Source organism: Chanos chanos, chromosome 5, assembly GCF_902362185.1.
Source record: "Chanos chanos chromosome 5, fChaCha1.1, whole genome shotgun sequence".
Taxonomy (NCBI): domain Eukaryota; kingdom Metazoa; phylum Chordata; class Actinopteri; order Gonorynchiformes; family Chanidae; genus Chanos; species Chanos chanos.
In genome coordinates, this window is record NC_044499.1 from 53,135,423 (window position 1) to 53,160,573 (window position 25,151).

Below are 25,151 nucleotides of genomic sequence, written 5' to 3' on the forward strand. Positions count from 1 at the left end.
AGAGTAACCACTACATCAGAACAGACACACTCTGTGTCCACAGTTTCCTACACATCATAACAGACACACTCTGGTCCACAGTAACCTACACATCATAACAGACACACTCTGGTCCACAGTAACCTACACATCATAACAGACACACTCTGGTCCACAGTAACCTACACATCATAACAGACACACTCTGGTCCACAGTTTCCTACACATCATAACAGACACACTCTGGTCCACAGTAACCTACACATCATAACAGACACACTCTGGTCCACAGTAACCTACACATCATAACAGACACACTCTGGTCCACAGTAACCTACACATCATAACAGACACACTCTGGTCCACAGTAACCTACACATCATAACAGACACACTCTGGTCCACAGTATCCTACACATCATAACAGACACACTCTGGTCCACAGTATCCTACACATCATAACAGACACACTCTGGTCTACAGTATCCTACACATCATAACAGATACACTCTGTGCTTGGCCTGAGTCTTTATGGGCAGGATGGAGAAAAAGCTCCACCAGTATTTCCAACACAAAAACTCATATGATCTAATTCGACTGTGATCTCTGTACTAGTCCACATAAAGCTCCTCCCTGAGTGCCTGGAGTACAGGAGCCTAAGCAGGGCTTCAGGTGAGTTAATGCTTCAGCTATTCACAGCCTCACTATGAGTGTTTTACAGGCGGCCTGCCCTGCAGATGAGTCCACTGGGCCAAGATTCCACCGCTGGAGCGTCTGGGTCCTGCGTCTGCCAGGTCTCTAGGGTCAAAGGGTCAAAGACCGTCAATGTCTAATGTTACATCTACTCTGTCCTCATAGAGCAGGTCACATGCACCGGTGTAAACAGTCAGTGTGGTGTATGTGTGTGTGTGTGTGTGAGAGCAGTCAGTGTGGTGTATGTGTGTGTGTGAGAGCAGTCAGTGTGGTGTATGTGTGTGTGTGTGTGTGAGAGCAGTCAGTGTGGTGTATGTGTGTGTGTGAGAGCAGTCAGTGTGGTGTATGTGTGTGTGTGTGTGTGAGAGCAGTCAGTGTGGTATATGTGTGTGTGTGAGAGCAGTCAGTGTGGTGTATGTGTGTGTGTGAGAGCAGTCAGTGTGGTGTATGTGTGTGTGTGAGAGCAGTCAGTGTGGTGTATGTGTGTGTGTGTGTGTGAGAGCAGTCAGTGTGGTGTATGTGTGTGTGTGAGAGCAGTCAGTGTGGTGTATGTGTGTGTGTGTGAGAGCAGTCAGTGTGGTGTATGTGTGTGTGTGAGAGCAGTCAGTGTGGTGTATGTGTGTGTGTGTGTGTGAGAGCAGTCAGTGTGGTGTACAGGGTCCAAAATTAACTTTTTGGTCTATCAGCAAATGGCTGGTAAACTGAAAAAATTTACCGGACAATATATTTTTCAAATGGCCATAGAAGTGCATAAGATACCATGTGATTAAAAACACAGTATTTATTAATTACTCATCGACAGACCATTTTAAAGGGAACTGTAATCATGAAAGTTTCAGATGCTGTTGTGAGGAGACATGTCTTTTATTTTAAACGTTAACTGATATTACACCTCATACACACACACTGCACACAACACAACACGTGTGTATTCCACTCCATATCCTCAAAATGCTCAATGATGTATCAGCCAATCAGGTAGCGCTTCTTTTATGAATATTAATGAGTCTTCCCCTGCCACACTACATAAGGAAGATTCATGTGCTGGCAGTGCTGCATATCACACACAACCTACTATGACTTAAATTTCAATGTCTCTTGCATTGAGCTATAGTGACGGTGGACAGCGAGGGTCCATCAAAGAATTGCAAAATGTAGTCAGTTAACCTGTGTGTTGTAGTGATGAAAGTTTGAAGAGAAGTACGCCCATTTCAGCAACCCGCCAATGACGACTGACCTCATTTATTTTATTCACCAACGTAGATTTTTACTCGCGGGTGCTAATTTTGGATCCTGGTGGTGTACGTGTGTGTGTGTGTGTGTGATGTGTGTGTGCAAACAGTCAGTGCAGTGTGTGTGTGTGCGTGTGTGTGTGTGTGTGTGTGTGTGTGTGTAAACAGTAGAGCCCGACCGACACAGGATTTTTCAGACCAATACCAATTTCTGTATCTGATGATTTAAAAATTCGATAATGATATATCAGCCTGTATTCTTTCTTTCTTTTTTTCCTTTGGAAACCCATAACAAAAACAAAGATTTTCCCTCATATTTGTTATGTGTAGTTATTTAAGAGTCCTCACCAAGATAACATGACATAATGCAGTTTAAAAATAACCTTGTTTTATTGTCATAAGTACTTTGAACAAAAGTACAACAAAATATATTATTGTTTTGATAAATAATGCAGTAAAACTGATACAGTGACCTAGAGTACACGCTGCTGCTGAATGCATCTAATACTACACGACTGTAGTAATGTCTCATAGAGGACTTGCGACTTTGGGATTTCACACAACACATTTGAAAGAGAAGCTAGATAACTCTGTTTGGCCATCTTCTGTCTCTTTTTTAATTGTCATTTAACGGCCGTTATAAACGCCGATACCGATTTATCTGCAATTGGCTCATATCGGCACGCCGATTTATCGGTCGGGTTCTAGTAAACAGTCAGTGCGTGTGTGCGTGTGTGTAAACAGTCAGTGCAGTGTGAGTGTGTGTGTGTGCGTGTGTGTAAACAGTCAGTGCAGTGTGAGTGTGTGTGTGTGCGTGTGTGTAAACAGTCAGTGCAGTGTGAGTGTGTGTGTGTGCGTGTGTGTAAACAGTCAGTGCAGTGTGAGTGTGTGTGTGTGTGCGTGTGTGTAAATAGTCAGTGCAGTGTGAGTGTGTGTGTGTGTGTGTGTGTGTGCGTGTGTGTAAACAGTCAGTGCAGTGTGAGTGTGTGTGTGTGTGTGCGTGTGTGTAAATAGTCAGTGCAGTGTGAGTGTGTGTGTGTGTGTGTGTAAATAGTCAGTGCAGTGTGAGTGTGTGTGTGTGTGTGTGTGTGTGTAAATAGTCAGTGCAGTGTGAGTGTGTGTGTGTGCGTGTGTGTAAACAGTCAGTGCAGTGTGAGTGTGTGTGTGTGTGTGTGTGTAAACAGTCAGTGCAGTGTGAGTGTGTGTGTGTGTGTGTGTGTAAACAGTCAGTGCAGTGTGAGTGTGTGTGTGTGTGCGTGTGTGTAAACAGTCAGTGCAGTGTGAGTGTGTGTGTGTGTGCGTGTGTGTAAATAGTCAGTGCAGTGTGAGTGTGTGTGTGTGTGTGTGTGTGTAAACAGTCAGTGCAGTGTGAGTGTGTGTGTGTGCGTGTGTGTAAATAGTCAGTGCAGTGTGAGTGTGTGTGTGTGTGTGTGTGTGTGTAAACAGTCAGTGCAGTGTGAGTGTGTGTGTGTGTGCGTGTGTGTAAACAGTCAGTGCAGTGTGAGTGTGTGTGTGTGTGCGTGTGTGTAAACAGTCAGTGCAGTGTGAGTGTGTGTGTGTGTGTGCGTGTGTGTGTGTAAATAGTCAGTGCAATGTGAGTGTGTGTGTGTGCGTGTGTGTAAACAGTCAGTGCAGTGTGAGTGTGTGTGTGTGTGTGTGTGTAAACAGTCAGTGCAGTGTGAGTGTGTGTGTGTGTGCGTGTGTGTAAACAGTCAGTGCAGTGTGAGTGTGTGTGTGTGTGTGCGTGTGTGTAAATAGTCAGTGCAGTGTGAGTGTGTGTGTGTGTGCGTGTATGTAAATAGTCAGTGCAGTGTGAGTGTGTGTGTGTGTGCGTGTGTGTAAACAGTCAGTGCAGTGTGAGTGTGTGTGTGTGTGTGCGTGTGTGTAAATAGTCAGTGCAGTGTGAGTGTGTGTGTGTGTGTGTGCGTGTATGTAAATAGTCAGTGCAGTGTGAGTGTGTGTGTGTGTGCGTGTGTGTAAACAGTCAGTGCAGTGTGAGTGTGTGTGTGTGTGCGTGTGTGTAAACAGTCAGTGTAGTGTGAGTGTGTGTGTGTGTGCGTGTGTGTAAACAGTCAGTGCAGTGTGAGTGTGTGTGTGTGTGTGCGTGTGTGTAAATAGTCAGTGCAGTGTGAGTGTGTGTGTGTGCGTGTGTGTAAACAGTCAGTGCAGTGTGAGTGTGTGTGTGTGTGCGTGTGTGTAAACAGTCAGTGCAGTGTGAGTGTGTGTGTGTGCGTGTGTGTAAACAGTCAGTGCAGTGTGAGTGTGTGTGTGTGCGTGTGTGTAAACAGTCAGTGCAGTGTGAGTGTGTGTGTGTGTGCGTGTGTGTAAACAGTCAGTGCAGTGTGAGTGTGTGTGTGTGTGTGCGTGTGTGTAAATAGTCAGTGCAGTGTGAGTGTGTGTGTGTGCGTGTGTGTAAACAGTCAGTGCAGTGTGAGTGTGTGTGTGTGTGTGTGTGTGTAAACAGTCAGTGCAGTGTGAGTGTGTGTGTGTGCGTGTGTGTAAACAGTCAGTGCAGTGTGAGTGTGTGTGTGTGTGTGTGTGTAAACAGTCAGTGCAGTGTGAGTGTGTGTGTGTGCGTGTGTGTAAATAGTCAGTGCAGTGTGAGTGTGTGTGTGTGCGTGTGTGTAAACAGTCAGTGCAGTGTGAGTGTGTGTGTGTGTGCGTGTGTGTAAACAGTCAGTGCAGTGTGAGTGTGTGTGTGTGTGCGTGTGTGTAAATAGTCAGTGCAGTGTGAGTGTGTGTGTGTGTGTGTGTGTGTAAATAGTCAGTGCAGTGTGAGTGTGTGTGTGTGTGCGTGTGTGTAAATAGTCAGTGCAGTGTGAGTGTGTGTGTGTGCGTGTGTGTAAACAGTCAGTGCAGTGTGAGTGTGTGTGTGTGTGCGTGTGTGTAAATAGTCAGTGCAGTGTGAGTGTGTGTGTGTGTGAGTGTGTGTAAACAGTCAGTGCAGTGTGAGTGTGTGTGTGTGTGCGTGTGTGTAAATAGTCAGTGCAGTGTGAGTGTGTGTGTGTGTGTGTGTGTAAACAGTCAGTGCAGTGTGAGTGTGTGTGTGTGTGTGCGTGTGTGTAAATAGTCAGTGCAGTGTGAGTGTGTGTGTGTGTGCGTGTGTGTAAACAGTCAGTGCAGTGTGAGTGTGTGTGTGTGCGTGTGTGTAAACAGTCAGTGCAGTGTGAGTGTGTGTGTGTGTGTGTGTGTGCGTGTGTGTAAACAGTCAGTGCAGTGTGAGTGTGTGTGTGTGCGTGTGTGTAAACAGTCAGTGCAGTGTGAGTGTGTGTGTGTGTGTGCGTGTGTGTAAACAGTCAGTGCAGTGTGAGTGTGTGTGTGTGTGTGCGTGTGTGTAAATAGTCAGTGCAGTGTGAGTGTGTGTGTGTGTGTGTGTGTGTGCGTGTGTGTAAACAGTCAGTGCAGTGTGAGTGTGTGTGTGTGCGTGTGTGTAAATAGTCAGTGCAGTGTGAGTGTGTGTGTGTGCGTGTGTGTAAACAGTCAGTGCAGTGTGAGTGTGTGTGTGTGTGCGTGTGTGTAAATAGTCAGTGCAGTGTGAGTGTGTGTGTGTGCGTGTGTGTAAACAGTCAGTGCAGTGTGAGTGTGTGTGTGTGTGCGTGTGTGTAAATAGTCAGTGCAGTGTGAGTGTGTGTGTGTGTGAGTGTGTGTAAACAGTCAGTGCAGTGTGAGTGTGTGTGTGTGTGCGTGTGTGTAAATAGTCAGTGCAGTGTGAGTGTGTGTGTGTGTGTAAACAGTCAGTGCAGTGTGAGTGTGTGTGTGTGTGTGCGTGTGTGTAAATAGTCAGTGCAGTGTGAGTGTGTGTGTGTGTGCGTGTGTGTAAACAGTCAGTGCAGTGTGAGTGTGTGTGTGTGCGTGTGTGTAAACAGTCAGTGCAGTGTGAGTGTGTGTGTGTGTGTGTGTGTGCGTGTGTGTAAACAGTCAGTGCAGTGTGAGTGTGTGTGTGTGCGTGTGTGTAAACAGTCAGTGCAGTGTGAGTGTGTGTGTGTGTGTGCGTGTGTGTAAACAGTCAGTGCAGTGTGAGTGTGTGTGTGTGTGTGCGTGTGTGTAAATAGTCAGTGCAGTGTGAGTGTGTGTGTGTGTGTGTGTGTGTGCGTGTGTGTAAACAGTCAGTGCAGTGTGAGTGTGTGTGTGTGCGTGTGTGTAAATAGTCAGTGCAGTGTGAGTGTGTGTGTGTGCGTGTGTGTAAACAGTCAGTGCAGTGTGAGTGTGTGTGTGTGTGCGTGTGTGTAAACAGTCAGTGCAGTGTGAGTGTGTGTGTGTGTGCGTGTGTGTAAATAGTCAGTGCAGTGTGAGTGTGTGTGTGTGTGTGTGTGTAAACAGTCAGTGCAGTGTGAGTGTGTGTGTGTGCGTGTGTGTAAATAGTCAGTGCAGTGTGAGTGTGTGTGTGTGTGTGTGTGTAAACAGTCAGTGCAGTGTGAGTGTGTGTGTGTGCGTGTGTGTAAATAGTCAGTGCAGTGTGAGTGTGTGTGTGTGCGTGTGTGTAAACAGTCAGTGCAGTGTGAGTGTGTGTGTGTGTGCGTGTGTGTAAACAGTCAGTGCAGTGTGAGTGTGTGTGTGTGCGTGTGTGTAAACAGTCAGTGCAGTGTGAGTGTGTGTGTGTGTGTAAACAGTCAGTGCAGTGTGAGTGTGTGTGTGTGCGTGTGTGTAAATAGTCAGTGCAGTGTGAGTGTGTGTGTGTGCGTGTGTGTAAACAGTCAGTGCAGTGTGAGTGTGTGTGTGTGCGTGTGTGTAAATAGTCAGTGCAGTGTGAGTGTGTGTGTGTGTGCGTGTGTGTAAACAGTCAGTGCAGTGTGAGTGTGTGTGTGTGCGTGTGTGTAAACAGTCAGTGCAGTGTGAGTGTGTGTGTGTGTGCGTGTGTGTAAACAGTCAGTGTAGTGTGAGTGTGTGTGTGTGTGTGCGTGTGTGTAAACAGTCAGTGCAGTGTGAGTGTGTGTGTGTGTGCGTGTGTGTAAACAGTCAGTGCAGTGTGAGTGTGTGTGTGTGTGCGTGTGTGTAAATAGTCAGTGCAGTGTGAGTGTGTGTGTGTGCGTGTGTGTAAATAGTCAGTGCAGTGTGAGTGTGTGTGTGTGCGTGTGTGTAAACAGTCAGTGCAGTGTGAGTGTGTGTGTGTGTGCGTGTGTGTAAACAGTCAGTGCAGTGTGAGTGTGTGTGTGTGCGTGTGTGTAAATAGTCAGTGCAGTGTGAGTGTGTGTGTGTGTGTGTGTGTGTGTAAACAGTCAGTGCAGTGTGAGTGTGTGTGTGTGTGCGTGTGTGTAAACAGTCAGTGCAGTGTGAGTGTGTGTGTGTGTGCGTGTGTGTAAATAGTCAGTGCAGTGTGAGTGTGTGTGTGTGTGTGTGTGTAAACAGTCAGTGCAGTGTGAGTGTGTGTGTGTGCGTGTGTGTAAATAGTCAGTGCAGTGTGTGTGTGTGTGTGTGTGCGTGTGTGTAAACAGTCAGTGCAGTGTGAGTGTGTGTGTGTGCGTGTGTGTAAACAGTCAGTGCAGTGTGAGTGTGTGTGTGTGCGTGTATGTAAATAGTCAGTGCAGTGTGAGTGTGTGTGTGTGTGCGTGTGTGTAAATAGTCAGTGCAGTGTGAGTGTGTGTGTGTGTCATGCTTGGACACACTCCTGCTGCACAGTCTGGAGGGGCCACGCGCGTATTCACCCTGCGCTTTGGCTTTTACCCAGCAGTTCTGTTACACAAAACACTTTCAACTCGACCTGATTAACAGTCTGAAATTTAAAACCCTGAAGAAGTGAAAGTGGAATATTAAAAAAAAACATACATAAGCTGTCAGCCACTTTTATCAGATAGAGACAAACGACAGTGAACTCACAAACGGTGCTGCAGTGGCTAAGCAGAGTAATCTGTGTGTGTGTGTGTGTGTGTGTGTGTGTGTGTGTGTGTGTGTGTGTGTGTGTGTGTGTGTGTGTGTGCGTGCATGCGTGTACTGTCACACTCAAAATCTCGACAGGACAACACACTGTCTCTGTACCGAACCCTAGACGAGACAGTCTTACAGGTTTGGGTCATTGGCTCTAGAATGTAAAGACCAGTTTATAAACAGAACAGGGATGGTGCCCTCTGTCCCCGCTTAACCCAAACTCACCTCACACATACACCAACACACACACTATAAATCACCGTGGCAACACTCAGACAAACCATCACAGACTCTCAACTCTCCAACACACACACAAAACACGACACATAATCTTACCCAGCACGGTCACAGACAGAATCGGGCAGGTTCTTCTCCTCTGTAAGACTGAACCTTATGACAGTCGTGAATGTTTCTCACTATTATAGAGGGAAACCAGGTGCTGACCTTAACTATTTGACAGTTAGATTAACTCAATGCTGTAGTGTCAGAGAAGAATGTCATTTTAAAAGACACTGTCCCACAACCATAGGATCATAAACCACACTGTCTGACTCTGATCCACCGACAATACAACCACCTTTCTCAGCAGCACAAAACTAACACACATGACAAAACACTGAGAGACAATTCTAGTCTCCTCGTGAGCCCCGGCATGATATCCCCAATAGATCACTGAGTAAAAGACACCATTTATAAAACAATGAACACTTCATATCATAGCAGCTTCACGCTGTCCCACTGCACCTGCCCATTAGAAACCAATCCAGGATTAGCCTCTAAGCACACACACATGCACACATACATACACATTCACACACACACTACCACATACACACATACAGACATGCAAACACAAACGTACACACGCACACATACACGCACAAACACACACACACAAAACTAATGAACTACTGTCACTTTTCCACTGCATGGTACCTGCTCTACTCGACTCGACTCTACCAGTTTTCCATTAGGCAAATCTAGTACCTAGTACCTGGTACCTGGTACCCAGTACTAGCACCATTTTTCATACCTACTTCATTGTGGCTCCAAGTGAGCTGAGTAGGTACCAAAATGTGACGTAAAAACACTGCAGACTACTGATCGTTCGGAGAGAACTGTCACCTGCCAATTTTAAAAACGCCAAGCTACCACAGCGACCGCAAATTTTCTATCCACTGATCAATTCTCCATTCACTAAACTATTACAACGGCAGTCGCAAAACCACACCGTGGTCGGTCGAAGACGTAAAGACGTCCCTTGGACTGGTGGCCGATGAAAGACTCCAGCGAGAGCTGGATGGGGCAACACGGAACGAGAAGACATACGCTGAGGTGTCTGAACACGTCACAACAGTTTCTTGCGGTGTCACCAGCTACATCGAGGACCTACTGTAGTGGAAAACAAACGAAGTACCAGGTACCACAAAGCGAGTCCAGTCCAGTCCAGTCCAGTCGATACCACGCAGCAGAAAAGAAGCAATCAGTGCACAGGAGCCCGTGTGGCTTTTCTTAAAAATTATCGACTTGAATATTAAAATGTTTTTCGATATTAAGAACATTTTAAGGCTTAAAAATACAGACACTCACAGTGCCCTACTGAAATATTTATGAGTGTCCTGATGGGAAATGCTTTTGAGCAGCAGGATGAAACTGTGCACAGAGACAGAGAGACGGGTGAGAAACACACAACAGACAGTACAAGATACAAGATACCCTATACACAATACACTATACCCTATACCCCATACACTATACCCTATACACTATACGCCATACCCTATACACTATACACTATACCCCATACGCCATACACTATACGCCATACACTATACGCCATACACTATACGCCATACGCTATACCCCATACGCCATACACTATACGCCATACACTATACGCCATACGCTATACACCATACGCTATACCCCATACGCCATACACTATACGCCATACACTATACGCCATACACTATACGCCATACACTATACACTATACGCCATACACTATACACTATACGCCATACACTATACGCCATACACTATACGCCATACACTATACGCCATACGCCATACACTATACGCCATACACTATACCCTATACACTATACCCTATACACTATACGCCATACACTATACGCCATACACTATACGCCATACACTATACACTACACGCCATACACTATACCCTATACACTATACCCTATACACTATACGCCATACACTATACGCCATACACTACACGCTATACACTATACGCCATACACTATACGCCATACACTATACGCCATACACTATACGCCATACACTACACGGCATACACTATACGCCATACCCTATACGCTATACCCTATACGCTATACACTATACGTCATACACTATACGCCATACACTACACGCCATACACTACACGCCATACACTACACGCTATACACTATACGCCATACACTATACGCCATACACTATACGCCATACACTATACGCCATACGCCATACGCCATACACTATACGCCATACACTATACGCCATACACTATACGCCATACGCCATACACTATACGCCATACACTATACGCCATACACTATACGCCATACACTATACACTATACGCCATACACTATACGCCATACACTATACGCCATACACTATACACTATACACTATACGCCATACACTATACACTATACGCCATACACTATACGCCATACACTATACACTATACGCCATACACTATACACTATACGCCATACACTATACGCCATACACTATACGCCATACCCTATACACTATACGCCATACACTATACGCCATACACTATACGCCATACACTATACACTATACGCCATACACTATACACTATACGCCATACACTATACGCCATACACTATACGCCATACACTATACGCCATACCCTATACACTATACGCCATACACTATACGCCATACACTATACGCCATACACTATACGCCATACACTATACACTATACGCCATACACAATACGCCATACACTATAAGCCATACACTATACGCTATACGCCATACACTATACGCCATACACTATACGCCATACACTATACGCCATACACTATACGCCATACACTATACACTATACACTATACGCCATACACTATACACTATACGCCATACACTATACACTATACGCCATACACTATACGCCATACACTATACGCCATACACTATACGCCATACGCTATACACTATACGCCATACACTATACGCCATACACTATACGCCATACGCCATACACTATACGCCATACACTATACGCCATACACTATACGCCATACACTATACGCCATACACTATACACTATACGCCATACACTATACGCCATACACTATACGCCATACACTATACGCCATACACTATACACTATACACTATACGCCATACACTATACACTATACGCCATACACTATACGCCATACACTATACACTATACGCCATACACTATACACTATACGCCATACACTATACGCCATACACTATACGCCATACACTATACACTATACGCCATACACTATACACTATACGCCATACACTATACGCCATACACTATACGCCATACACTATACGCTATACGCCATACACTATACGCCATACACTATACGCCATACACTATACGCCATACCCTATACACTATACGCCATACACTATACGCCATACACTATACGCCATACACTATACGCCATACCCTATACACTATACGCCATACACTATACGCCATACACTATACGCCATACACTATACGCCATACGCTATACGCCATACACTATACGCCATACACTATACGCCATACACTATACCCTATACACTATACGCCATACACTATACGCCATACATTATACACTATACACTATACGCCATACACTATACGCCATACACTATACGCCATACACTATACGCCATACACTATACACTATACGCCATACACTATACGCCATACGCTATACGCCATACGCTATACGCCATACGCTATACACCATACGCCATACACTATACGCCATACACTATACGCCATACACTATACGCCATACACTATACGCCATACACTATACGCCATACACTATACACTATACGCCATACACTATACGCCATACACTATACGCCATACGCTATACACTATACGCCATACACTATACGCCATACACTATACGCCATACACTATACGCCATACACTATACCCTATACACTATACCCTATGCACTATACCCTATACACCATACCCTATACACTATACCCTATACCCTATACGCCATACAATAGATATTATATATTCACCCTGTGTTTGATTACAAACACCTGTCTCAGACCTAAACACTCACTGCCCATTTTATGAGGTATAGCAGCCTTATTGGTAAACTATATATGTGTACAATTACAGACTGTAGACCAACTGGTACCATGCACAGGTTGTCAGCCTCCCTCTACCCTGTTCATCACTGTCAGTCTCTGATCACAGGACTGCTGTTGACTGGATAGGATGTGTGTGGAAGATCATTCTCAGCACAGCAGTGACGCTCACATAGTAGTGACATGGTAGTGTCATGGTAGCCTTATGATAGTGTCATGGTAGTGTCATAGTAGTGACATAGTAGTGTCATGGTGGTGACACATTCGTGTTATGGTACTTTTATGGTAGTGTCATGGTAGCGTCATGGTCAGGGTTTACGTTAGTCAGTATATGCCGGCTTTTAGCTGGTATCACGTGTAGTTGTCTGGCAGATGAAAATAGCAAAGGCCAAAATGTCCAGTGGGAAATATGCCAAACAAATAAATAAATAAATTCATTAATAGCATATTAAATAGCCTCATACTATGTGACCTATAAAATACGCTGCCAAGACAACTTAAATATAAACTATGTAAAAGTTTGGTTTTGCCGCAATGTTACGACAATGAGAGATTCACTCTGGCCATGTGACTCAGCGTTGTGAGAGATAAAATACCTATAGTGCGCCGTGCGCTTTGGCCCGACTAGGCATACTAGCCCGTCTCCGAAATATCAGACCAGACACCCCTCCACCAGTTTTAATAATACCGACAGGGAATTTAACAAACACGGTTTAGGAATTCGGACCGATCAGCCTATTATTTTATTTTAGACATAACTGCTTCTTAGCCTGTTTTCAAGTTATTTAATTTGACAGGCTTGGAATGCAAAGAGACATACATTTAATGTAGGCTAACGTCTTTATTTAATGAACAATAGCAAGGCGACTTTATTGTTGCAGCCTATATGTTCACTTTGCAAAGAGTTCATTCGTTTTGACTACTTTTAATAAAATACATTTATTGAATCATAGTGTTTGTGTTTTGTGTTTTATTGCTGTTTAAATGTAGGCTATTATATGGCTATTTAAAACATATGCCCGGTAGTTGTTCTATATGGCGGGAATTCTGGAATATTAACGGCCACATTGGCCATCAAAAAAAAGTCTAGAGTAAACTCTGGTCATGGTAGTGACACAGTAATGACACAGTAGTGTCATGGTGGTGTCATGGTAGTGTCATGGTGGTGTCATGGTAGTGTCATGGCGGTGTTATGGCAGTGTCATGGCGGTGTTATGGCAGTGTCATGGCGGTGTTATGGCAGTGTCATGGTGGTGTTATGGCAGTGTCATGGTGGTATCATGGTGGTATCATGGCAGTGTCATGGTGGTGTTATGGCAGTGTCATGGTGGTGTTATGGTGGTATCATGGCAGTGTCATGGTGGTGTTATGGCAGTGTCATGGTGGTGTTATGGCAGTGTCATAGTGGTGTTATGGCAGTGTCATGGTAGTGTCATGGTGGTGTTATGGCAGTGTCATGGTGGTGTTATGGCAGTGTGCATCACGTGAGTGCGAGTGTATCACACACAGCAGTGTCGCTGGGGTTTTTACACGTCAGTGCCACTGCTGTGCTGAGGGCTGTCTGCACTACATTCTTTATTTGCTTTATTAAATCCTGGCACCCCTCTAATGCTCTCTTCTCCCCCTCATCTTCTGTGTGTGTGTGTGTGTGTGCGTGCGTGTGTGTGCGTGTGTGTGTCTCATATGCTTGAGTATGAATGCCTTGTATGAGTGTGTCTGTCTTCCTCCAAGGTGTTTCCCGCCCTCCTCCACCCATAATGCCTGGGGTGACAGTCTTCCTGGAGGTGACAGGAGTCCAGGGGGATTAGGATAAACAGGAAGAGAGACAGTGCAGTGGGGCGGGACTCTAATACACAGATGTCTAATGTACTGATGACTGTTCATATCGAGAATACATAATGTTATAAATGTCCAAAACTCTCTGGACAAACTCCGAAGACCCCATGGTCAAGGCCAGAATGAGCTGGCTTTTCGGGTTCACTGATATCTGTCTGGTGTACTGGGTGTACAGGAATGTGATGGCCAGCAAGTCAAAAGGGCACAAACACAGGATACTCAGCCACCATACGAATCGGAAACCGGTGCGACTACATTTATAAGCGGACCCCTGGATCAATCTAAATGTACCATGAACCGGTTGATGGCCGGATTCTAAAGTTATGAATCGGTTCACTGAAGCTTTGCTGCTAATTCTAGTTTAGTAAAAACAAAGTTGCTGCAGAAGCCTCACTGATCTAACGTCACAAGTCACATTACTTTCAAAATAATAACGATCGCCCCTCATTCGCTAATAAATCTGCACAGCATCTCGCGTTGACCTTTTACCTTTTACCACACTAACATTAGCATTGTCTCATAGACGGTAAACGTTAGCATCAAATCTAAAATCTAAACTTTGGAGGACGTTTGGATTTTATCAGACGGAAGGACAATGAGTGTCTACGTTAAACAAATGTTATCACTGTATCAGATTGCATCGCATCACATCGCACTGAATGGAATCGCTGAATCTCTATAACCGAATCGCTGATCGTATCAATGGATCATTACATCCCTATTAGCCACATATGTGTATAAGACCGGCCTCACCCAGTCCCTGCTGACTCAGCGACACTCATCTGTCAGTGGAGCAGTTTGTGGAGTGGAGCCTATTTCTAATGCAGTTCACCATTATGATTCTCCTCCGTCCCTCTACAACTGTGACAACGGCCCAGAGTGAAACCAGCAGGGAGCCATGCTGCTCACTGCATCTACGCACTGGTTCAACTGACCAATCAACTCAGCATCTACTGAGCGTGACAGTGTACCAACAAATGGTCCCAAAATGCAGCCTCACACCAGGCTGAGGGCAACAGCCTGACTGTGTCTGTCTGATCAGCACAGACCTCCTGCTCTCTCTTCCCTGACTGGACGGTCTTCCATTCTTTTAGTGTTCCAGACTCAGACACAGTCTAAATGTTTAAGTCAAGGCTGAAAACTTATCTGTTTAGTCAAGCCTTTTGCCAATAGCTCTTTACTAGGTGAAGGAGCAGATCTGGAGGGTTCCCGAGCATAGAGTGTTTGGTGAACCGGGATGTTTGGATGCTGTCGCCCTCCCCACTCTACCATGTTCCCTCAGGTCTGTTGACGGTGGAGTGGGTGGCTGCCTTGTGTCCCAGAGTGCCCTCATGTCCGTGTTACCTTCTAGCTCTCCCTTTTAGCTATGCTGTAACAGCTAGTCTTGCCAGAGTCCCTGCCTACACTCGACACACGATGTACATTGTCCCTTAACCATTATGTGGAAATGAACATCTAACAATGTCTCTCTCTCTCTCTCTCTGTCGAGCCACACATGCTACTCCTGAGATACCAGTGATCCTGACTCCTCCTGCCCTCTGGACTGATCCATCCTGGTGTTATCATCTTTCATCCCCCTGTCAGCCTCCTGTCTGCATCGCCATCCCCTTTGTTTGTGATCTGATTGTATTTACTTGAAATTGTAATTGGCCGCTAGGTCAGCACCTATTGCACACCTGTCTGGCCATGAAGGGGTCTCCTCTCTCTGTGGTCCTGCTCAAGATTTCTCCCATTTTTTTCCTGTTATTCCTGTTACACCTGGGTTTTTGGGGAGTTTTTTCTTGCCCCCCATGAGGATTAAGTCTGGGGGTGCCATCCTGTTTTGTTTGTTGTGGGCATGTATAGCCCTTTGAGACTGTAAACAGTGATACTGGGCTCTAAATAAACTTGAAACTTAATTCAGTGTGTGTTCACCCACACACCACACTCATATACACAACACACACACACACTATATTCACATACACATGTACTAAACACAAACATAAATACACCACACTCAGATACACTACACATACACACACACACACACGTACTAAACAAACACACACACACACAAACACGTCACCTGCACGTGTTGATATACTACATACACATCACTTCCACACACACTCTGGTTTACTTCACACTGACTGTTTTCCATACAGTGCAGTACAGGCACACTGTCTGTGACTATCACACACATGACTCAGCCACAGAGACACGGGATGGAAAACCTCTGTTCTAGCTGTGGAGTGCAGGTACCTGTTTTGATGAAAGTGAACTTTTATGAAAATGGTCAAACGTATGAAATGTCTGGTGTGGCGAGAGAGAAAACTGAATCCAGAGGACATAGATAAAATACCCACAGGTTGGTTTGCTTTCACCTCCTATGGATCAGAACGATCACTTTTTAATCAGGCATGATTCTGTCAGGAGCATCTGGTGACTTCACCGTCTGGCTTACAGACGATCCCTAAGTAGATTATACCGGCCACATACTGAAATTACCAGTCTAAATGGTTCCAATCTCACGCGTCTGACTTTAACACAAAACTGGGACAAAAAGTATTTAACACGGTCTCATTTTTGACAATAAAGAAAGAATGTACATTACATGTTAAAACTAATAACCAGTAGGCGATTTGTAGGAGGATGGGGGGGGGGGGGGGGGGGGGGGGGTTCCCATGCCCTGTGTTAGCAAAATGACCAAAATGCATCCCCCTTGTTAACCTGCCATCCCCCTATATACTCTATAGAGTAGTGTCAGTGACCATTGGGCCATTCCCCCGTTAAAAAAATAACAAATCGCCTACTGCTAATAACCATCAAATTACCAATATGCAGGCATATGGAAAACATCACTCATCTAGACTAAGTACTGCTTCAAAAGCAAATCCTGAGAAAGTTCAAACAGACTTCAAATATCAGAGAAAATTCTGGTCTAAACGCAAAATTTTGTTTTAATTCAACCTTTTTTTCTAAGTTTCTCAGGATAAAATTCCAGAGACCATGAGTTCAAAGACACTGATTAGAAACTGTTAAACTGAGTGATGAGAAAGGACTTTAATGTCTGTGGAACAAATATAGCATTGAATGTAGCAGCACGTCAATGTACAGGTACACTGTTCTCTTTCGGCTGGGCCCTGTACACATGGGCACAGCCGACAGAGGACTGGATTTAATGGTCCCATCAGTACCACTGCCAACATACAATTACAATGAATTTAAAACGGGTTACGTCCATCTATTTAATTACCAAAAAGTGTCAATTCCAGATAACAGGAATGTATTCTAGTTCACCAGTACAGAGGCAGATGGCCACTCACGAGCAAGAAAATATTTTCGACGGCTCAGGGCAATATCGTATGATATTTTAGTGATTCACAGTTATCGTTCACTTGACAAGGTTAACAGAAACTGTGAATAGTGCGCAACATATCATATACTACAGACATACATTTCAGATTACACGAACAATGGTATGCGTTGGTATGTGCGTGAAACAGAGACATGCAGGGGCTCTGTGGAGGAGTATGACTCGGGCGTTACCTACATGTTACCATTAAAACGCTGTCAGTACAGACAAAAGAACACACTGTAACAGTAGCGTTACTCACTTGAATCGTCCCTGACAATGTTGACACTGGTCTCCTACCCATCCCCGGTCGCAGACACAGGATCCGTTAACGCATTTCCCAGAAAGACAGTTTTTCTCACAGGCTTTGTGGAGAGAGGCGTCGGTGACAAGCACCAGGTAGAACACTACGCAAACGAATAAATATCTGTTGACACTTTGCGGTCCAGAGCCGGTGAAAACGCTATGCCCGAAAGGAAGCAGTTCCATCCTAAACGTTTTTCTGCCATCCATTTTCCCGTTAGATTGAGACAGTTAACAAGGCCTTCAAACGGGATTCGTCGCTGCTTTCGTGGTACCCAGATTGTTTCAATTAGCTGATGGGATTCATTCACTTTAAAACCGGGAACATTCCGTGAATGACATACCCTATTGATCCAGCGATCCGCAATTCTTGCTATCCATATAGACGGTAGCGAACTCCATCGAAGAATTAATCAGAAGATACTGATAGCAGTTGAAGCACATAATCTGAGTGTAACGTTAACAGATAACCCACGGCCTCATTGTGTTTCGAACAAGAGAAGGAATTTCCTCCGTTACCTCCTGCAGTTACTGGTGGAAAATTCCCAGTAGCGTAAGATAGAATCAAAATTTGGGGTGCGTCGCATTGTTCCAAATTATCACTGAATCATGTGGACATACTTTTAAAACATTTACACCATATTTTCCAACATGTTCTGCCTCTTCCTAAAGACCCCCTCAGCAGCCATTTTATACCGTAAACACTCAACTCGCTTCCAGACTGGTTGATGGCTCTATTTTAAAGCCCTATCCTCGTGTGATTTAACTATATGCACCACCAAACCTCGTTAACCGTGTCCTTACAATCTGCGGGATAACAGAGGTGCTGGTCTTTTCAAACTGAAATCTAGAACCACGGTACGTTTACATCAAGAGTCAATAACATGTATGCTGTTGCTGGTGTTATCCGTAGCGTTGAGGGATTTGGCAATGCCAGATATTTCTCTGTATTTGTCATGTTTTTCAGGCCGAACTCCCGAAACGCGGTAGCACATTCGCCTCGGCTTTTCGTGCAAAAGTTCCTTTTCATCCACGAGATTAAAAACTCAGAGTCAACGTCTCGAGGTGGCTTTAACGTCCATTCCTAATGTGAAGGTCCGGGACTGGCCATCGGCAGCGATGGGATCGCTGGCTGTTCCTCAGGTTGGAGAAAACTCAACAGAGAACTCTGCGCACGCTCACTGAGTACTGCAAGCATTTAAAGAGACAGCAGGGCGATGCGGTTTGGTCGTCGCAGTATTTTTATTTTTCTGACGTTTCTGAAGATTTGAAAAAAAGGAATTGCCCGTAAAATTTATTTCAAAAGAAGAAAGGAAAGACATCATCTGTGGAACTCTGTGTAAATTGTGTGCTCTGTATCACAGGGTCGTTCTGTTTTACATAATGAGCAGTGCATGAATTAAAAATATATTATCAGTTCATAATTGAGAAACTTTCGATACACTGTGCTGTTTCCAAATTGCGTAAGAAAGTGGACTCAAACTAAATGTAAGTACCGGAAAACAGGTTCATCTGCCATTTAAAATGTCGCTGTTTTGTTCATCCTTATTTGATGGAGAGCAATAATCAGAGCTGGGGGTGCTGCACCGAAATGATTTTAAAACTATTTTTAATAAAGATTTCGTCTTTGCACCGATATATGTCTATCTTAACGCTCGTCCACGCCATTCAGTGACACAAATAAAGAAATAAACAATTCATATCGTTTATTCACAACGTTCTCTTTATTCATTGCGCATCGCCAGCAACATTAAGTAATTAATTAATAAATAATTGCAACTACAATCGTGGGCGAAACATTGTCCTTTAGGATGGAAATCTCACTTGATTTTTTTTGGAATCAGATGTCCTTCGTCGACACCACATGGTTACACGTATACTCAAATAAATTGGGTGAAATTAATCTTTTCGACGCTGCGACGAGTGACGGGAGAAAGGGTCCAGGAGCTCGACACAGGCGCGCGCTGAGGTGTGGCTACGGCTGGGGATTAGGCTGGATTAAGCTTGGTCATTATTTCCAGCGGGAACTGATAGTTATTTTCTCACTGTTGAAATCTTAACATCAATTGTCATATTCGGAGGGAAAAAACTATTTTATGGCATTCAGAATACCCATAATGCAATAAAAAAAACATGGGAGTTTGTGTTTGAGGAAAACCATAGGGAGGAGCAGCTATTCTGGGCTGTGTCGAGTTTTTCCCATTCTGTGGATTTCATCTTCCAGTTCAAACCCAGCACTAAAAGCCTTATGCAGTCCAACGCTGAGGAGGCCCTTGAGTCACGGGGGGGGGGGGGGGGGGACATTCACAACACCGTTAATAAAACCTCAGTGGTACAACACATCCTCACTGAGCCCTGAGCCTCTCAGATCAGTCAGATTAGGTCACTGATGCATATTTTAACTGTACAAACTGAAAAGGTAAATTTGATATTTGTAAATAATATGTTAAAAAGGAACATGACCTAAGGCCACAATGGTGCATAACTTTAATAAGTTTATTGAAGAGTGGCGATGAAGAAATAGATCCTCTTCCAGGACCCAAAATAATTGCCTTCTAAAGGCTAACCAAGAAAAAACATTTACAGCTGAAATTTCTGTTTTCTACGCGTTTTAACTTAGATCACTAACTGAAGGCTGCAGTGCGCTTTTTTCAAATGAAAACATTCAAAAAACACTGTCACTCATCACCAATCCGGATCCAACCAGCCAATCAGCTGGCACGCTGACATTCAAATGTTGTGATATAGGGAACCAATAAGAGGCCAGCAATGCTTGGGAAAAAATGGATCAAAGCTCTGTGGTTCTAACCCTGGATCAGAACAAAGTCCAATCAAAGTCATTATTAGAGAACAGTCAGTAAAGTGGACCTTGTATTATTGAGAGGAGCTCGGATTCTTTCCAGAGTGTTCGCGTCTGGGCGGTGGCTTTTATGCCACCCTCAATATCCCTGGTCCTGAGTATGGACCCGTCAGAACCATACCACACGGCCAAAGATCAGCGCAGGCATGGGTGGTCTGAGTGACACGCTAGACTGGGACCAGACCGCAGACCTGGTGGTACAGCTCCTTAGTGGAGAACGTCAGTTCTGATGTGAGTTGATTACTGCTGCGATGTTTCTCCATCCTCCTGTGCGCCAGCCTGAGAAGAACTGTTGTCTGTGTTCGGTTTCTTGCCGTTTTTCTCTTGGGCCATGGACGCCGGGCTGCACTGCAGAGACTGGCTGATGTCCTGCAGGGTCCAGCGGTCCTCGTGTAACGCGTGCTGATCCAGAGTGAACTGGCCCTGTTTGGTCCGGATCAGCTCACAAACGTGGGCACAGCACGACAAGGCTGAGGGTGGAGACACAAGATGTCATGCAGAGATACAGCAACACAATACAACACAACACAATACAACACAACACAAACGCAACGCAACGCAACACAACACACAACGCAACACAACACAACACAACACAACACAACACAACACAACACAACACCACAATACAATATAATATAGTTCAACTATTTCAATTTGTTTATTGGTTCCTACCTTTTCCAAGGTCATCAACTAAGCTTCTGACATAAAATCCCCCACCACATTCAACATCTGTAAAAACAAAACCCAAACAAAAGTCTTTTAGTCAGAAACTGTGAGACAGTTGAATTATGACGTGCATTAGCATAGACTTTTTAGTAGCACAGAAAATCAGAGCTATATGTGGGATTTGAATGAAACTGTTTGTTGATGGTACAGTCTCTGTGAAGCACTGACCCAGAGTGAAGTGCGGAGGGCTGAACTCCTTTAATGTCAGACTGTAGACCTTAACTGGACGAGCGGGCTTCGCCTCCACCTCATGACCTTGTTTTAGGAGAACAGAGAGGCGTTTGCCATCCTTTTTCAGGGCAGAGTAACTACAAATTCAAAAGTCTATGATTAGCATCATTCTCATATAAGCAATGGATGCACAGCAAATGTGATCAGTGGTTAAGTAGTAACTATGACAGTTTATTTCATCTGTTCGAATTAGGGCTGCACGATTTGGTCAAAAAAACATATCGCAGTTAAAAATCAGAAAAAGGCATAAAACCACACTGTAAGAGGATGTTTTGAAATAATTGTCAACTCAGTAAAAACTTAAAAGTAACTCAATTACTCAATGACAAAACGTACACATTGTTTATAACCTTTTGAAAAAGGATTTCTCACAGAACCTCAGACATGTAAAGTCACCAGCTGTTTGTTTTAGTTCAAGTCGACTTTCGTCTGTCTTTTTTTTCTTTCAAACATAAATTCATCAGAAATCTCTAAGTTGTTGTGAAGTATGGGGTAATGCCCGACGGGCTGTCCAGAAAACGAATGAGCCAGTCGCAGGCAAAGAACTCCACGCGAAGTAGGGTGGCCTACGCTGACTACAGCCGTGAGGCATTCTCACCCAACACTTACAGCCATGAGGCATTCTCACCCAACACTTGCAGCCATGAGGCACTCTCACCCAACACTTACAGCCATGGGGCATTCTCACCCACACTTATAGCCGTGAGGCATTCTCACCCAACACTGGATATTTGGTTGGACTGATACAGCCATGAGGCATTCTCACCCAACACTGCAGGTGGCTGTGCAAGACCTCTCTGAGATTCACCCACAGGGAGGCATTATTTACATGACAGGTGTTACTAGTCTTTTGCGTTTGGACCCACAGTAAAAAACACTTTCTTTCTGGAAGGAGGCACAGCGTATCTGAGTGTCTTTTCATCTGTCAGCTGTTTGACTACATGATTCAGCTGAGCAGGGTGGCTGTGCGGGGGGGGGGGGGGGGGGTCGGAGAGACGCACAGCGGAGGAACCTGCAGGATGTCTCCAGTGAAGTGTCTCAGCTTCTCCTCCATGTCCTGCCTGCTGATATGATCTGCACAACAACACAAACACATCAGCCCGGTCCAGCAAGGCCACCTTCACAACTATGAAGCAGGATTTTCAGCAAGAAAGTTAACCTGAATCAGAGAGGAGAAATATCTGACAGAACAGCTCCTCAACTGTTCCCCTATTGGACAGTTTAAGTAATGGAGAAAGAGAGCACTTCTCAGGACTGATCCTGTCTTCATATTTAGGACTTTTAAGACTGTTCATGGATTCACGGCACAATCATTAGTGATTCTATGAGTCTAAGGACAGACCATGGCCAACTCAGACACACACCACTTCCTGTAGGCTGTTTGCACACAATTCAGTGACATATACTGCAATGTGCTCTGGAACATTTATGGTGAGAGTACTGTTCTCTTTGGTATGAGAGACCCAGATTCAGGGTCAGTGAATGCAATCTCCTATTCAAAGTGCTAGGGTAATGATGCAGGAAAAGACCTTACCATAGCTCTGCTCCTTTACAACATTCCCTGTGGCATCAAGAGTGTCTGTGGCCTTCCCTAGCTCTCCAACAGCTGTGTATTTCTAGGAAGACACAGAATTATGAAAGAGAGCAATTCATCCAAATTTAATCAGAGTTCGATCTTAAGACACACTCACCTTTGACCCTGCTAGCATGGTGGTGAGCATCTTGGTCCCATCACCAATTCCTACAACTGAAAAATATGAATTGACAAAATAATGACAAGGTTTACAGTTGTGTCGAGATTTCGGTGATCTCGCATGTACGGTCATTGCTGTATCTCAGACTGGTGATAACATTAACTGAAGCACACGGACAAGACAGTACCAAGGATCCCAGAGGCTGCGCTGTCTAACGTTCCCCCATGGCCGAGTTTCAGTGCTTGTTTCTTCCTCTTACGCGGGTTGGGATTCGCCACCCCTGCCTCTGTTACAGACATAACATATTATTCAGAAAGGGAACAGAGAACTGAGTCTGCTCACGGACAGGAAAGTATTTGTTCGAAGAAGGTTTTCACAATTTAGAGGTTTATTGTTTGTCAGCGTTAACAATGGCAATGAATTTTTAAAATGTAGCTAAACCGCACGTGTGGACAACATGGAATACAAAGAAAATAAACGAAGTACCTTTTAAAAGTTTCTCTTTTAATGCATTTAAAACGTCAGCCGACGTGGGTCCTTTCTTTTTATATACAGCAAAAATTCCATTTAAAGACTGCAATTTGGATAACGACATATTGTGCGCTGCACCGTGCGCAGCCATGCTCTCAGTTATGGGGAAGTACTCGTGGATGACGTCAAAGTGTCGAAGGGAAATGTAGTTCTTTAAAAATCTCCAGGAAGCCAGTCAAAGCAAAGCAATGCAAAGCAAATCTTTAACAAGTTTTAGTCGATATGCTGCATGTGAAAGAAGACCTTGGCGAAAAGTGACGTAAAATGCGAAACGTGGAAATGGAAAAAGGGACACATAAACGATCGAATGATACATAATTAAATGAATGGGTAAAAATGACCGAAGGTGTGCAGTCTAGTCCGTAAGGCGTTTGTGATCATTTCTGGGGAAACGTTTAATGTTTTTTTTCATGCATTTTTTAAAAACTGAAACCACAACAGAATGAAATGGGAACGATATCACACATTCGGAGTGACTTCTAATACAGTTTTTTTTTAATAAATTTTCTTTTTCGGATGATCAAATGACTACAACAGAATGAAATGGGAGCGATATCACACATTCGGAATGACTTCTAATACAGTTTTTTAATACATTTTCTTTTTCGGATGATCAAATGACTACATCTGACAGTGTGGAAGATATTCAGATATTCATTAAAATATTTCGATGCGAGATCCACATTTGAGGTTTTTGTTCGTGACTGTGTTTAAAGTGGTAGCTAATGACACTGGACCAACAAATTCCATGCGTGTAAAAACTGATCTTGATCTATTTTCTGTAATCTGTGCTTTCCTCACGGTGGTCAGTGATAGACGATTTAGATTTTTGCTGTAGTGACGAACGATGATACTAGAGTTCTGTGAAATGTTTACCAGCCACAATGTGGCGCTGTCATCTAGTTTACAGCCTTGTCTAAACCCAGACGGCAAAGTGTTTGACTGTTACTTTTTTGTTGTAAGTATGGGGAAACGGATCAAATATAAGTCATAATAAAATATAATTTAATACTGCTGATTTCTTTAAACGACTCTATTTTCTTTTAAGTGTTCTATGAATCTGATTCAATGATATGTCCTCGGTGCGGTATGAAATATTTCTCGATATTAGTCCCATGCAGAGTTTATAAAATAATGTCTTTCGTTTACCCCGTTTGACAGCTACTTTCATAACATTAGGGAACGCAGCAGCGGCAGGCGGCAGAGCCCCCGTACCACTTCAGATTTCGTCGCTGCTAAGTCTCTGAGTCTCTGCAACTCTTAGCCTAACACGGTTAACGCCGTTGTATAACGTTACCATTACGGAGGCTGGAGAATAGGTTGATTCCATATCACTAAGCAATTTGATTCACGAAGACCAAGCATGCGTTTATCTTGGGCACGCCCATTGTGGTGGGTCCAGCCTTGGCTCCCGTTATTCTCTCGTCAGTATAGTAACACAGTTACTAATGCCCATCACTAGAATACTGCTAACACGAATGTCAGTTGGACGAGG

General features: G+C 44.2%; 2 protein-coding genes across 2 annotated transcripts in view; both read right to left on the reverse strand.

Annotated features, from left to right (window-relative positions):
- The window catches only part of atrnl1b (attractin-like 1b), a 95,393-nt gene extending 77,572 nt beyond the window's left edge, over positions 1–17,821 (reverse strand). Inside the window, exon 1 of the mRNA XM_030775173.1 lies at positions 17,571–17,821. Within this exon, the coding sequence (XP_030631033.1) occupies positions 17,571–17,821 (251 nt within the window). The remainder of the gene's footprint in view (positions 1–17,570) is intronic.
- A 2,329-nt stretch (positions 17,822–20,150) lies between these two features.
- Positions 20,151–23,747, reverse strand: trub1 (TruB pseudouridine (psi) synthase family member 1). The gene is made up of 8 exons (XM_030775174.1): positions 23,612–23,747; positions 23,313–23,411; positions 23,123–23,178; positions 22,966–23,047; positions 22,433–22,505; positions 21,369–21,508; positions 21,147–21,203; positions 20,151–20,941 (listed from the first exon to the last, which is right to left on the reverse strand). Exons 1-8 carry the CDS (start codon positions 23,745–23,747, stop codon positions 20,712–20,714), a joined length of 873 nt encoding a protein of 290 aa, XP_030631034.1. The 3' UTR covers positions 20,151–20,711.
- Positions 23,748–25,151: the final 1,404 nt, after the last annotated feature.